The 14,072-nt window shown below is 31.1% G+C and overlaps 1 protein-coding gene across 2 annotated transcripts in view; it reads right to left on the bottom strand.

Annotated features, from left to right (window-relative positions):
• Nucleotides 1–9,742: 9,742 nt before the first annotated feature.
• The window catches only part of LOC110465077 (bile acid-CoA:amino acid N-acyltransferase-like), a 33,386-nt gene continuing 29,056 nt past the window's right edge, over nt 9,743–14,072 (bottom strand). For both annotated transcript variants that reach the window (XM_021520656.1, XM_021520657.1), the window contains exons 8-9: nt 12,368–12,617; nt 9,743–11,438 (exon numbers count right to left, since the gene is read on the bottom strand). In XM_021520656.1, the coding sequence (XP_021376331.1) occupies nt 11,338–11,438; nt 12,368–12,617 (351 nt within the window). In that variant the 3' untranslated portion in view covers nt 9,743–11,337. The remainder of the gene's footprint in view (nt 11,439–12,367; nt 12,618–14,072) is intronic.

Below are 14,072 nucleotides of genomic sequence, written 5' to 3'. Positions count from 1 at the left end.
CCTCTATACATGTATAACACACTGTAACCTCTGTGTTACACACAGTCACCTCTGAATAACACACTGTAACCTCTGTATTACACACAGTCACCTCTGTATAACACACAGTCACCTCTGTATAACAAAAAGTAACCTATGTATAACACACTGTAACCTCTGTAAGACACAAATGTAACTCTGTATAAAACACAGCCAGCACTGTATAACACACAGTCACCACTGTATAACACACAGTCACCTCTGTATAACACACAGTCACTTCTCTATAACACACAGTCACCTCTGTATAACACAAAGTCACCTCGGTATACCACACAGTAACCACTGTATAACACACAGTCACCTCTGTATAACACACAGTCACCTCTATATAACACACAGTCACCTCTCTATAACACACAGTCACCTCTATATAACACACTGTAACCTCTGTATAACACACAGTCACTTCTGTATAACACACTGTAACTTCTGTATACCACACAGTCACCTCTGTATAACACACAGTCACCTCTGTATAACACACAGTCACCTATGTATCACACACTGTCAACTCTGTATAACACACAGTCACCTCTGTATAACACACTGTAACCTCTGTATAACACACAGTCACCTATGTATAACACATAGTCGTCTCTGTACATATGTTTAACACACATTCACCTCTGTATAACAAACATTCACCTCTGTATAACACACTGTCACTTCTGTATAACACAGTCACCTATGTATAACAAACAGTCACCTCTGTAAAACAAACAGTCACCTCTGTATAACACACAGTCACCTCTGTATAACACAAAGTCGTCTCTGTATAACAAACAGTCACCTCTGTATGACACACTGTCACTTATGTACAGCACACAGTCACCTATGTATCACACACTGTCAACTCTGTATAACACACAGTCACCTCTGTATAACACAAAGTCGTCTCCGTATAACACACAGTCACCTCTGTATAACACAAAGTCACTTCTCTATAACACACAGTCACCTCTCTATAACACACAGTCACCTCTGTATAACACACTGTAACCTCTGTATTACAAACAGTCACCTCTGTATAACACACAGTCATCTCTGTATAACACACAGTCACCTCTGTATAACGCAAAGTCACTTCTCTATAACACACAGTCACCTCTGTATAACACAAAGTCACTTCTCTATAACACACAGTCACCTCTCTATAACACACAGTCACCTCTGTATAACACACTGTAACCTCTGTATTACACACAGTCACCTCTGTATAACACACTGTCACCTCTGTATAACACACAGTCACTTCTCTATAACACACAGTCACTTCTGTATAACACACTATGCACTCTGTATAACACACAATCACTTCTCTATAACACATAGTCCCCTCTGTATAACACACTGTCACCTCTGTATAACACACAGTCACCTCTGTATAACACACAGTCACCTCTGTATAACACACTGTCACCTCTGTATAACACAGAGTCACCTATGTATAACACACAGTCACTTCTCTATAACACAAAGTAACCTCTGTATAACACACAGTCACCTCTGTATAACACACAGTCGTCTCTGTATAACACACAGTCACCTCTGTATAACACACAGTCACCTCTGTATTACACACAGTCACCTCTATACATGTATAACACACTGTAACCTCTGTATTACACACAGTCGTCTCTGTATAACACACAGTCACCTCTGTATAACACACAGTCACCTCTGTATAACACACTGTCACCTCTGTACGACACACAGTCACCAATGTATCACACACTGTCAACTCTGTATAACACACTGTCACCTCTGTATAACACACAGTCACCTCTGTATAACACACAGTCACCTATGTATAACACACAGTCACCTATGTATAACACACAGTCACCTCTATATAACACACAGTCACCTCTGTATAACCCACAGTCACCTCTGTATAACACACAGTCGTCTCTGTATAACAAACAGTCACCTCTATAACACACAGTCACCTCTGTATAAAACACAGTCACCTCTGTATAACACACTGTAACCTCTGTATTACCAGTCACCTCTGTATAACACACTGTCACTTCTGTATAACACAGTCACCTATGTATAACACACAGTCACCTCTGTACGACACACAGTCACCAATGTATCACACACAGTCACCTCTGTATAACACACAGTCACCTCTGTATAACACATTGTCACCTCTGTATAACACACTGTCACTTATCAGTCACCAATGTATCACTATGTATCACACACTGTCACCTCTGTATAACACACAGTCACCTCTGTATAACACACAGCCACCTCTGTATAACACACTGTCACCTCTGTATAACACAGAGTCGTCTATGTATAACACACAGTCACCTATGTATAACACACAGTCACCTATGTAAAACACACAGTCACCTCTGTATAACACACAGTCACCTATGTATACAATATTACATAATTAACTATATTGTACTATACTACATAATTATTTCTTTGTACTATACTACATATTTACTTCTGTATATTATACTACATATTTAATTCTGTATACTATACTACATATTTACTTTTTTGTAATATACTACATATTTACTTCTGTATACTATACTACATATTTACTTCTTTGTTCTTTACTACATATTTACTTCTGGATACAATACTTCCTATTTTCTTTTTTGTAGTATACTATATACTACATATTTACTTCTGTATACTATTACATATTTACTTCTGTGTAGTATACTACATATTTACTTCTTTACACTATACTACATTTTAATTATGTGTACTATACTACATATTTACTTCTTTGTAGTATACTACATATTTACTTCTGTATACAATACTACATATTTACTTCTGTATACTATACTACATATTTACTTATGTTTACTGTACTACATATTTACTTCTTTGTACTACACTACATATTTACTTCTGTATACAATATTACATATTTACTTCTGTATACTAAACTACATATTTAATTCTGTATACAATACTACATATTCACTACTGTATACAATACTACATATTTACTACTGTATACTATACTACATATTTACTACTGTATACTAAACTACATATTTACTACTGTATACTATACTACATATTTACTACTGTTTACTAAACTACATATTTAATTCTGTATACAATACTACATATTCACTACTGTATACAATACTACATATTTACTACTGTATACTATACTACATATTTACTTCTGTACACTATACTACATATTAACTACTGTATACTATACTACATATTTACTTCTTTGTACTATACTACATATTTCCTACTGTATACTATACTACATATTTACTACTGTTTACTAAACTACATATTTAATTCTGTATACAATACTACATATTTACTACTCTAAACTATACTACATATTTACTTCTGTATACTATACTACATATTTACTTCTGTATACTACATATTTACTTCTGCATACTACATATTTACCACGGTATACTATACTACATATTTACTTCTGTACACTATACTACATATTCAATACTGTATACTAAACTACATATTTACTTCTGTGTACTATACTACATATTTACTACTGCATTCTATACTACATATTTACTTCTGTATACTATGCTACATATTTACTACTGTATACTATACTACATATTTACTACTGTATACTAAACTACATATTTACTAATGTATACTATACTACATATTTACTACTGTATACTATACTACATATTTACTTCTGCATACAATACTACATATTTACTACTGTATACTATGCTACATATTTACTACTGTATACTAAACTACATATCTACTAATGTATACTATACTACATATTTACTACTGTATACTATACTACATATTTACTTCTGTATACTAAACTACATATTTACTCCTTTATACAATACTACATATTTACTACTGTATACTATACTACATATTTACTACTGTATACTATAATACATATTTACTACTGTATACTATAATACATATTTACTTCTGCATACAATACTACATATTTACTTCTGTATACTAAACTACATATTTACTTCTGTATACAATACTACATATTTACTACTGTATACTAGACTACATATCTACTAATGTATACTATACTACATATTTACTACAGTATACTAAACTACATATTTACTTCTGTAAAAAATTCTACATATTTACTACTGTATACTAAACTACATATCTACTAATGTATACTATACTACATATTTACTACAGTATACTAAACTACATATTTACTTCTATAAAAAATTCTACATATTTACTACTGTATACTTATCTACATATTTACTACTGTATACTATACTACATATTTTCTTCTGTAAACTATAATACATATTTACTACTGTATACTATAATACATATTGACTTCTGCATACAATACTACATATTTACTACTGTATACTATACTATGTATTTACTACTGTATACTATACTACATATTTTCTTCTGTAAACTATAATACATATTTACTACTGTATACTATAATACATATTTACTACTGTATTCTATAATACATATTTTCTTCTGCATACAATACTACATATTTACTTCTGCATACTACATATTTACCACGGTATACTATACTACATATTTACTTCTGTACACTATACTCCATATTTACTTATGTACACTATACTACATATTTACTTCTGTACATTATACTACATATTTACTACTGTATACTAGACTACATATCTACTAATGTATACTATACTACATATTTACTACAGTATACTAAACTACATATTTACTTCTATAAAAAATTCTACATATTTACTACTGTATACTTATCTACATATTTACTACTGTATACTATACTACATATTTTCTTCTGTAAACTATAATACATATTTACTACTGTATACAATACTACATATTTACTACTGTATACTATACTACATATTTACTACAGTATACTAAACTACATATTTACTTCTATAAAAAATTCTACATATTTACTACTGTATACTTATCTACATATTTACTACTGTATACTATACTATGTATTTACTACTGTATACTATACTACATATATACTTCTGTATACTAAACTACATATTTACTACTGTATACTATACTACATATATACTTCTGTATACTAAACTACATATTTACTACTGTATACTATACTACATATTTACTACCGTTTACTAAACTACATATTTACTTCTGTATACAATACTACATATTTACTACTCTAAACTATACTACATATTTACTTCTGTACATTATACTACATATTTACTACTGTATACTATACTACATATTTACTTCTGTATACTACATATTTACTTCTGCATACTACATATTTACCACGGTATACTATACTACATATTTACTTCTGTACACTATACTACATATTTAATACTGTATACTAAACTACATATTTACTTCTGTGTACTATACTACATATTTACTACTGTATTCTATACTACATATTTACTTCTGTATACTATGCTACATATTTACTACTGTATACTATACTACATATTTACTACTGTATACTAAACTACATATTTACTAATGTATACTATACTACATATTTACTACTGTATACTATACTACATATTTATTTCTGCATACAATACCACATATTTACTACTGTATACTATGCTACATATTTACTACTGTATACTATACTACATATTTACTACTGTATACTAAACTACATATTTACTAATGTATACTATTCTACATATTTACTACTGTATACTATACTACATATATACTTCTGTATACTAAACTACATATTTACTCCTTTATACAATACTACATATTTACTACTGTATACTATACTACATATTTACTTCTGTAAACTATAATACATATTTACTACTGTATACAATACTACATATTTACTACTGTATACTATACTACATATTTACTTTTGTATACAATACTACATATTTACTACTGTATACTAAACTACATATTTACTTCTGTACACTATACTACATATTAACTACTGTATACTATACTACATATTTACTTCTTTGTACTATACTACATATTTACTACTGTATACTTAACTACATATTTACTACTGTATACTATACTATGTATTTACTACTGTATACTATACTACATATTTACTTCTGTATACTATACTACATATTTACTACAGTATACTAAACTACATATTTACTTCTGTAAAAAATTCTACATATTTACTACTGTATACTTAACTACATACTTACTACTGTATACTATACTACATATTTACTACTGTTTACTAAACTACATATTTACTACTGTATACTTAACTACATATTTACTACTGTATACTATACTACATATTTACTTCTGTACACTATACTACATATTTACTTCTGTAAACTATACTACATATTTACTTCTGTAGACTATACTACATATATACTACTGTATACTAAACTACATATTTACTTCTGTGTACTATACTACATATTTACTACTGTATACTATACTACATATTTACTTATGTATACTAAACTACATATTTACTACTGTATACTTTACTACATATTTACTTCTGTATACTATACTACATATTTACTTCTGTATACTAAACTACATATTTACTACTGTAGTAAAGTATACAGTAGTAAATATGTAGTTTAGTATACAGAAGTAAATATGTAGTATACAGAAGTAAATATGTAGTACACAGTAGTGAATATGTAGTTTAGTATACAGAAGTAAATATGTAGTATACTACAAAGAAGTAAATATGTAGTATAGTACACAGAAGTAAATATGTAGTTTAGTATACTACATATATACTACTGTATACTAAACTACATATTTACTACTGTATACTTTACTACATATTTACTTCTGTATACTACATATTTACTTCTGTATACTAAACTACATATTCACTACTGTGTACTATACTACATATTTACTTCTGTACATTATACTACATATTTACTTCTGTACACTATACTACATATTTACTTCTGTACACTATACTACATATTTACTTCTGTATACTACATATTTACTTCTGTATACTACATATTTACTATCGTATACTATACTACATATTTACTTCTGTACACTATACTCCATATTTACTTATGTACACTATACTACATATTTACTTCTGTACACTATATTACATATTTACTTCTGTATACTATACTACATATTTATATTTGTGTACTATACTACATATTTACTTCTGTATACTATACTACATATTTACTTATGTACACTATACTACATATTTAATTCTGTATACAATACTACATATTTACTTCTGTACACTATACGACATATTTACTTCTGTACACTATACTACATATTTACTTCTGTACACCATACTACATATTTATTTCTGTATACTACATATTTACTTCTGTATACTACATATTTACTTCTGTATACTATACTACATATTTACTTGTGTACACTATACTACATATTTACTTTTGTACACTTATACTACATATTTACTTCTATATACTATACTACATATTTACTTCTGTACACTATACTACATATTTACTTTTGTACACTTATACTACATATTTACTTCTATATACTATACTACATATTTACTTCTGTACACTATACTACATATTTACTTCTGTATACTATACTACATATTTACTTATGTACACTATACTACATATTTAATTCTGTATACAATACTACAAATTTACTTCTGTACACTATACTACATATTTACTTCTGTACACTATACTACATATTTACTTCTGTATACAATACTACAAATTTAATTCTGTATACAATACTACATATTTACTAATGTATACAATACTACATATTTACATTTGTGTACTATACTACATATTTACTTCTGTACACTAAACTACATATTTACTTCTGTATACAATACTTCATATTTAATTCTGTATACAATACTACATATTTACTTCTGTATACAATACTACATATTTACTACTGTATACTATACTACATATTTAATTCTGTACACTATACTACATATTTACTTCTTTGTAATGTACTACATATTTACTATGGTATACTATACTACATATTTACTTCTGTACACTATACTACATATTTACTTCTGTGTACTATACTACATATTTACTTCTGTACACTATACTACATATTTATTTCTGTACAATATACTACATATTTACTTCTGTACACTATACTACATATTTAAGTCTGTATACTATACTACATATTTACTTCTTTGTAATATACTACATATTTACTACTGTATACTATACTCTATATTTACTTCTGTACACTATACTACATATTTACTTCTGTGTACTATACTACATATTTACTACTGTATACTATACTACATATTTACTACTGTATACTATACTATGTATTTACTACTGTATACTATACTACATATTTACTACTGTATACTATACTACATATTTACTTTGTATACTATACTACATATTTACTTCATTGTACCTTACTACATATTTACTTCTGTATACTATACTACATATTTACTTCTGTATACTATACTACATATTTACTTCTCTATACTATACTACATATTTACCTCTGTGTACTATACTACATATTTGCTACTGTGTACTATACTCCATATTTACCTTTGTGCACTATACTACATATTTACTTCTGTATACTATACTACATATGTACTTCTGTGTATTATACTCCATATATACTTCTGTATTCTATGCAAAATATTTACTTCTGTGTACTATACTTCATACTTACTTCTGTATACTATACTACATATTTACTTCTGTACACTATACTTCATATTTACTTTTGTACACTTAACTACATTTTTACTTCGATATGCCATATTTCATATTTACTTCCTTGTACTATACTTCATATTTACTTCTTTATACTATACTACATATTTACTTATGTGTACTGTACTTCATATTTACTTTTGTATACTATACTACATATTTACTTCCGTATACTATACTACATATTTACTTCTGTATACTATACTACATATTTATTTCTGTGAACTACATAAATTACTTCTGCCTACCACACAGTTATTATTGTATATCACGTTTGGTATAAACAGGTAACTCTACGATTATACAATCATTATTTTTTTTATATGTATATGTACGGCCTGGACGTTAATGTGACGTCCTCAAAGTGAGGACCAGGATTATACATGCAACAACAAAACTACAATGCACACCAATGAACACAGTAACAAAGGTAAAGCACAAGGAAATGCTATACTTTCCAATGAGATGATAAAACTATAACCATAAAACTAGTCCGCTGTCTTCTTCGGTCCGTAAGTTTGTCTTTAAGGGACTAACATCTATCTAGGAAATCGTGATATTCCGAGCCTAAAGTTTACAAGCAAAACCAGGGTTGTGTAGTGCACTACACATCCCTGGCTAAACCAGTATCACAGGAATGAAATCCGAAATACCGAAACTGTACGTTTTGAAACAAATAAATAATTCCTCTAGATATCATTCATAAAACAATCACCAGACCCACATTTAAATCCTGAGAAGCACTGCATGACTATAAAGATATTTTTACATTCTTGGCACTTGTTCTGTACATGAATCTACCAGCTGAAAACTACTGCCATTAGACCATGAATACACTATGAATACAACGATTCTCGTGCAACCGGTCAGCTGATTTCACACACAATGACAATCATATTACTACGCATAGTACCGTTTTTGAGAAGGGTAATCTCCCCTTCTCCGAGATAACCTAGTTACGAGAAATAATAATAAACATTACAAATACCATAAATGGTGCACCATTGTACTATTTTTATTTTTTTAATTTGAAATTTAAAAAAATATAAAACATTGTCATATACTCCGTGACATCAACCCACAGAACTTTGTAATGGCACAGGACACTTCATTCCATCAAATCATCATTTACACCTGCAGGATTTTTGGCAAACAGCATATTCAACAGCTATATATGTATCTTCAAATGAGCTCTACGCCTACTACCGACGGGTGTCCTGGATGGTTACTATGGTGACCGATGAGTTGAAATAGTGATAACTATACTATAGGGTTAAAGCTATTGTATAGCTTTGAGTAGTTATATTTATTTATTTATTGAACTAACAATATGCGTACCCTAAGAATAAAGTTTCAGGTTACAGAAAACTCCGGCTTTGGTGTTTCTTTGCGCTTTTTCTTCTATAATCTGTGTATGTATAAAGGTAGCATTGAACTCGATGGAGTTTCCCATCACTGCACTTCACGAGTTAAAAACAACCAATTAAGTTCACAACGAAGTATCAAAAAGCTTGTTTTTATTATGTTAATAACTCCTACACTGGTATAAAGTGTGAAAATAAAATAGAAATAAAAATCTAAAAACAAAAGGTTTAATAATGATTGCATAAGAACGACGAATTTGACCTCTGATCTGGTGACCTATGTACATGTATTGATATTTGGTACAACATGTATCTTTGTTTATGTTTACAGTGCTTGCTATGGTATGCAAAATGGAAACGGCGAATCACAGTATCCCTCAACTTTCAGTTCATTTGGGCTCTAATAGAACTTTCAATATTTGAATCGCTGTCCAATATATAAACTTGCAATGTTTTAAAACATAAATAACTATAACAGTTGTTTTTTTACTAAACTATCTAAATTACATTACTCTGTAACGTTTATTTTTAAGGAGTGTTTTCGTTGGTCAATCACATTGTGTCTTTATTTTATGACAGTGAGCACGATTTACGATGACATGCACGTACATTTTGTTCCAATTGCCCAACGGTCTTAGCAATATGATAAAAATCGGACGTTATTGAGTTAGAGCAAGGGATTCGAATTCCCTCTCCGAATGTAACAGTAAAGGTTTCAGGGAATTGTTAAGTATTACTTCTATTTTGGTTGTTATCCTTGTATCAAATGTCTATGTCCTTTCTAACGGAACATTGATGTTCCACACTGCACACTACCATACAATAAATAATCACTTTGGGTGGTGATGCGCATTCATTATCATATGGTGATAGCTTTATTTGGTTTTGAACGTTTTTAAAACAAAGCCTTTTGTGAAAGCTAACAAAATATTAAGATGAAATATATACTTAGAATAAAATTGCGAGTAGGATTTAGTACCTGTTTGATGCTTCCTTTGTTAATGTTTTATTAGTATTGAATAGTCCACACGTCAACATATAGTCAAGGTCTTGAGGACCTGTGAGTATCTATCTCTTGATGACCTGTGAGGATCTATCTCCTGAGGACCTGTGAGGATCTATCTCCTGAGGACCTGTGAGGATCTCTCTCTTGAGGACCTGTGAGGATCTCTCTCTTGAGAACCTGTGAGGATCTATCTCATGAGGACCTGTGAGGGTAGTACGTCTTCCTTCCTTCAGAACAGATGTTTTTTGAGAAATTTTAATGATTGCTGCCACGCCCCTCTTTGTGCTGCAGCATGTTCCTTGGGATATCCTCCAGAAAGCACTAAGTCATCTGAATACCGGAGTAAGGACACGAATTAAAACACAAGATATATTTGTCAAAACGTTTGCTGAAATTCTACGATATTAAACGTGTATGCCATGTCTTTTACAATTGTGACGTTATTGTTTTATCATCATACAGAAAAATCCTAATGAGATAAGGAAGGAATCGACCATGTTGATAAGTCAACAATTATTTTGTTCCTGAAATTCAATCCTTAACTTTGTTCATGGAATTATAACATATCAATTGAAGTTTAAAGTACTAATGAACAATTAATGATTTTGATGATAGAACTGTGACGCATCTTATATCAGTGAAAGTGGTCGGCGATTTGTGATACGGAAACCTAAGACGGTAAGAGATTCATCAAATCTCAATGAAATCAGTCAGAGTGAATCGGGAAACACAGACCATGCCTTACATCATATTCGCTGTAGATAAAGGAAGTCATGCGTCGAACATTTGTAACAATGTATTACAGAGAAGCCGAATCGAATTGTCGGAATGATTTGTCCCGTCGTACATGTGTTACAAAGCCGTGTACATGTACATACGCCTATAGCGTATCCGAGTCGACATCGATTATACATCTGGGTATACACACGCTTCACTGGTCATTTGTCCGACTACGAACTTAGATAATCAAATTATGTGGTATGATGAAGGTGACAGATACGTATGGTATTAGTCACCGAATCGTCCCACATAAACACTTATCGGTTTTTCATACCGTACATGACCTTTTTACTATGAACAAGTGATGTTATCGATAATGAGCCATTGACGTTTTGATAATGAAATATGGGCGTTGGTAATAATAGAACATGACTATTTTTATAATTAATATACACGTATTTGATTACGAAATATAAACATGTAAGTAATGATGCTAATGATTATGATGTATGTTTATTGAATATACTTTGAACACTCACTATGTTGGTATTTCAGTTCCTTTACGCTATACGCTATTTGTGCTTCGTAAGCTCCTTCAATAACTCGGCTCAAAGGGGTGTTGGGTGGCTCTATTAAATGCCCCGCCCCCGGATATAGCTCAAGCTCGGCCTTCTCGTGGCGGTAGTCTGGCGGCATGAGCTCCTCGAAAAGGCGAACATTATGTTCCTTCTTCATCATCAGATCATCCCCACCCAATATCACAAGGAGGTTCGCGCCATGGATCCACGGCTATAACAGAGATATCATTAATTGTATTTTTGAAACGACATTAAGCAAGTTTCCGAAAGTGCATGCACTGGTGTTCCTGTTACGCTCACTTTCGCTCTCTTTACCTCTGGAATATATCGTAGCAAAATTGAAGTCACGCGGCTAGCTTTTTGATTGGTCTCAGGACAAATACCCTGACCAATCACTAGGCTGACAATTGTCCTCTGAAGATTGGAGAGGAGCGATACCCGACTTCAAAGCCAGTAAGTACAATGTATTATCGTTACTCGACTGCGATATTCTTTTGATGAACATCAAAGGATCCAACTAGTCTTCTCGTCTCATCCACATGGTGGCGCACACCGAGCCTTCGATTTTGCTATTATGACATATTCCAGGGGTGAAGAGAGCGAAAGTGAGCGTAACCCCTGCATATTGAGGATGAGCGGAGCGATACCCGACTTCTTGTCACATAGACATGTCACTTTTCCTTTGATCTACCTATGGTATAACTAACTTATTTAACACAGTTTTACTAATACCATATGGTATAAACAAAATGTCTCCTGAATATAAGCATAACCTTATGAATATTAAGAGGTCTATTTATGACCTCAGGAAAGAAAAAACTGCAGAGGTACCCAAGGTCAACACTCTGAATTATCCCAAATGACTTCCGAAAGTTGACAACTTCAAAGAATTCAGGAGGCTGATCCTTTCCTGGGATGGCCCCATCTGCCTTTGCGATATCTGTAAAGAGTGATACTTCATACTGTGCCCTGGTTACCTCTGCCACCTGACATTTTGGATTGTGCGATACTATTATTGTCTTATATTATTTCGTATATGTACCTGTATTAATTATATTCTATATCATTGCATCATATCTTATTCATATTTTAATTCCATACATTCTAAAACATATTTTATTTTACAAAACTTGACAAATCTGAATTCTTAAGTAATTCTTGAATGATATACAAGTATTCATTCACTATTAACTATGTCTTTTATTAATTTATTCTGAACACTACTTACATTGTATCTGCGATCGCATTTATTACGTTTCATATTCTTATATATTTATTGTTTCAAAAGGGTCATATCCCGGAGGCCTTTGTAGATAGGGGATTCCCAATCACTTAGAAACCTGGGATATGATACTTTCTTTTTCTGTGATAATTATTACTGCTTTTTATTAATATACATGTATTTGATTATCTCCCTTTACTTGTAATATAATGTGTTATTCTTATTTTACATATGTTTGTCGCAGTAATATCTCTCAAGAGCAAATGTTCCTTGTTTACATGTATGCGACTTTAAATAAAGTTTCTTGTATCTTGTAAGTGAAGCTCCTCCCCTCTACCATGTACAATTCATTTCTCGATTCTCATTGGTCAGCCAATGAAAATGTAACACGTCCATGTAATGAACCCCATTGAACCTGTTAACAGGAAATGACACCGCGGGAAA

This window comes from Mizuhopecten yessoensis, unplaced genomic scaffold, assembly GCF_002113885.1.
Source record: "Mizuhopecten yessoensis strain PY_sf001 unplaced genomic scaffold, ASM211388v2 scaffold11051, whole genome shotgun sequence".
NCBI lineage: Eukaryota > Metazoa > Mollusca > Bivalvia > Pectinida > Pectinidae > Mizuhopecten > Mizuhopecten yessoensis.
The sequence above is the reverse complement of the archived record's forward strand: the minus strand, read 5'-3'. Positions and strand labels throughout refer to the sequence as shown.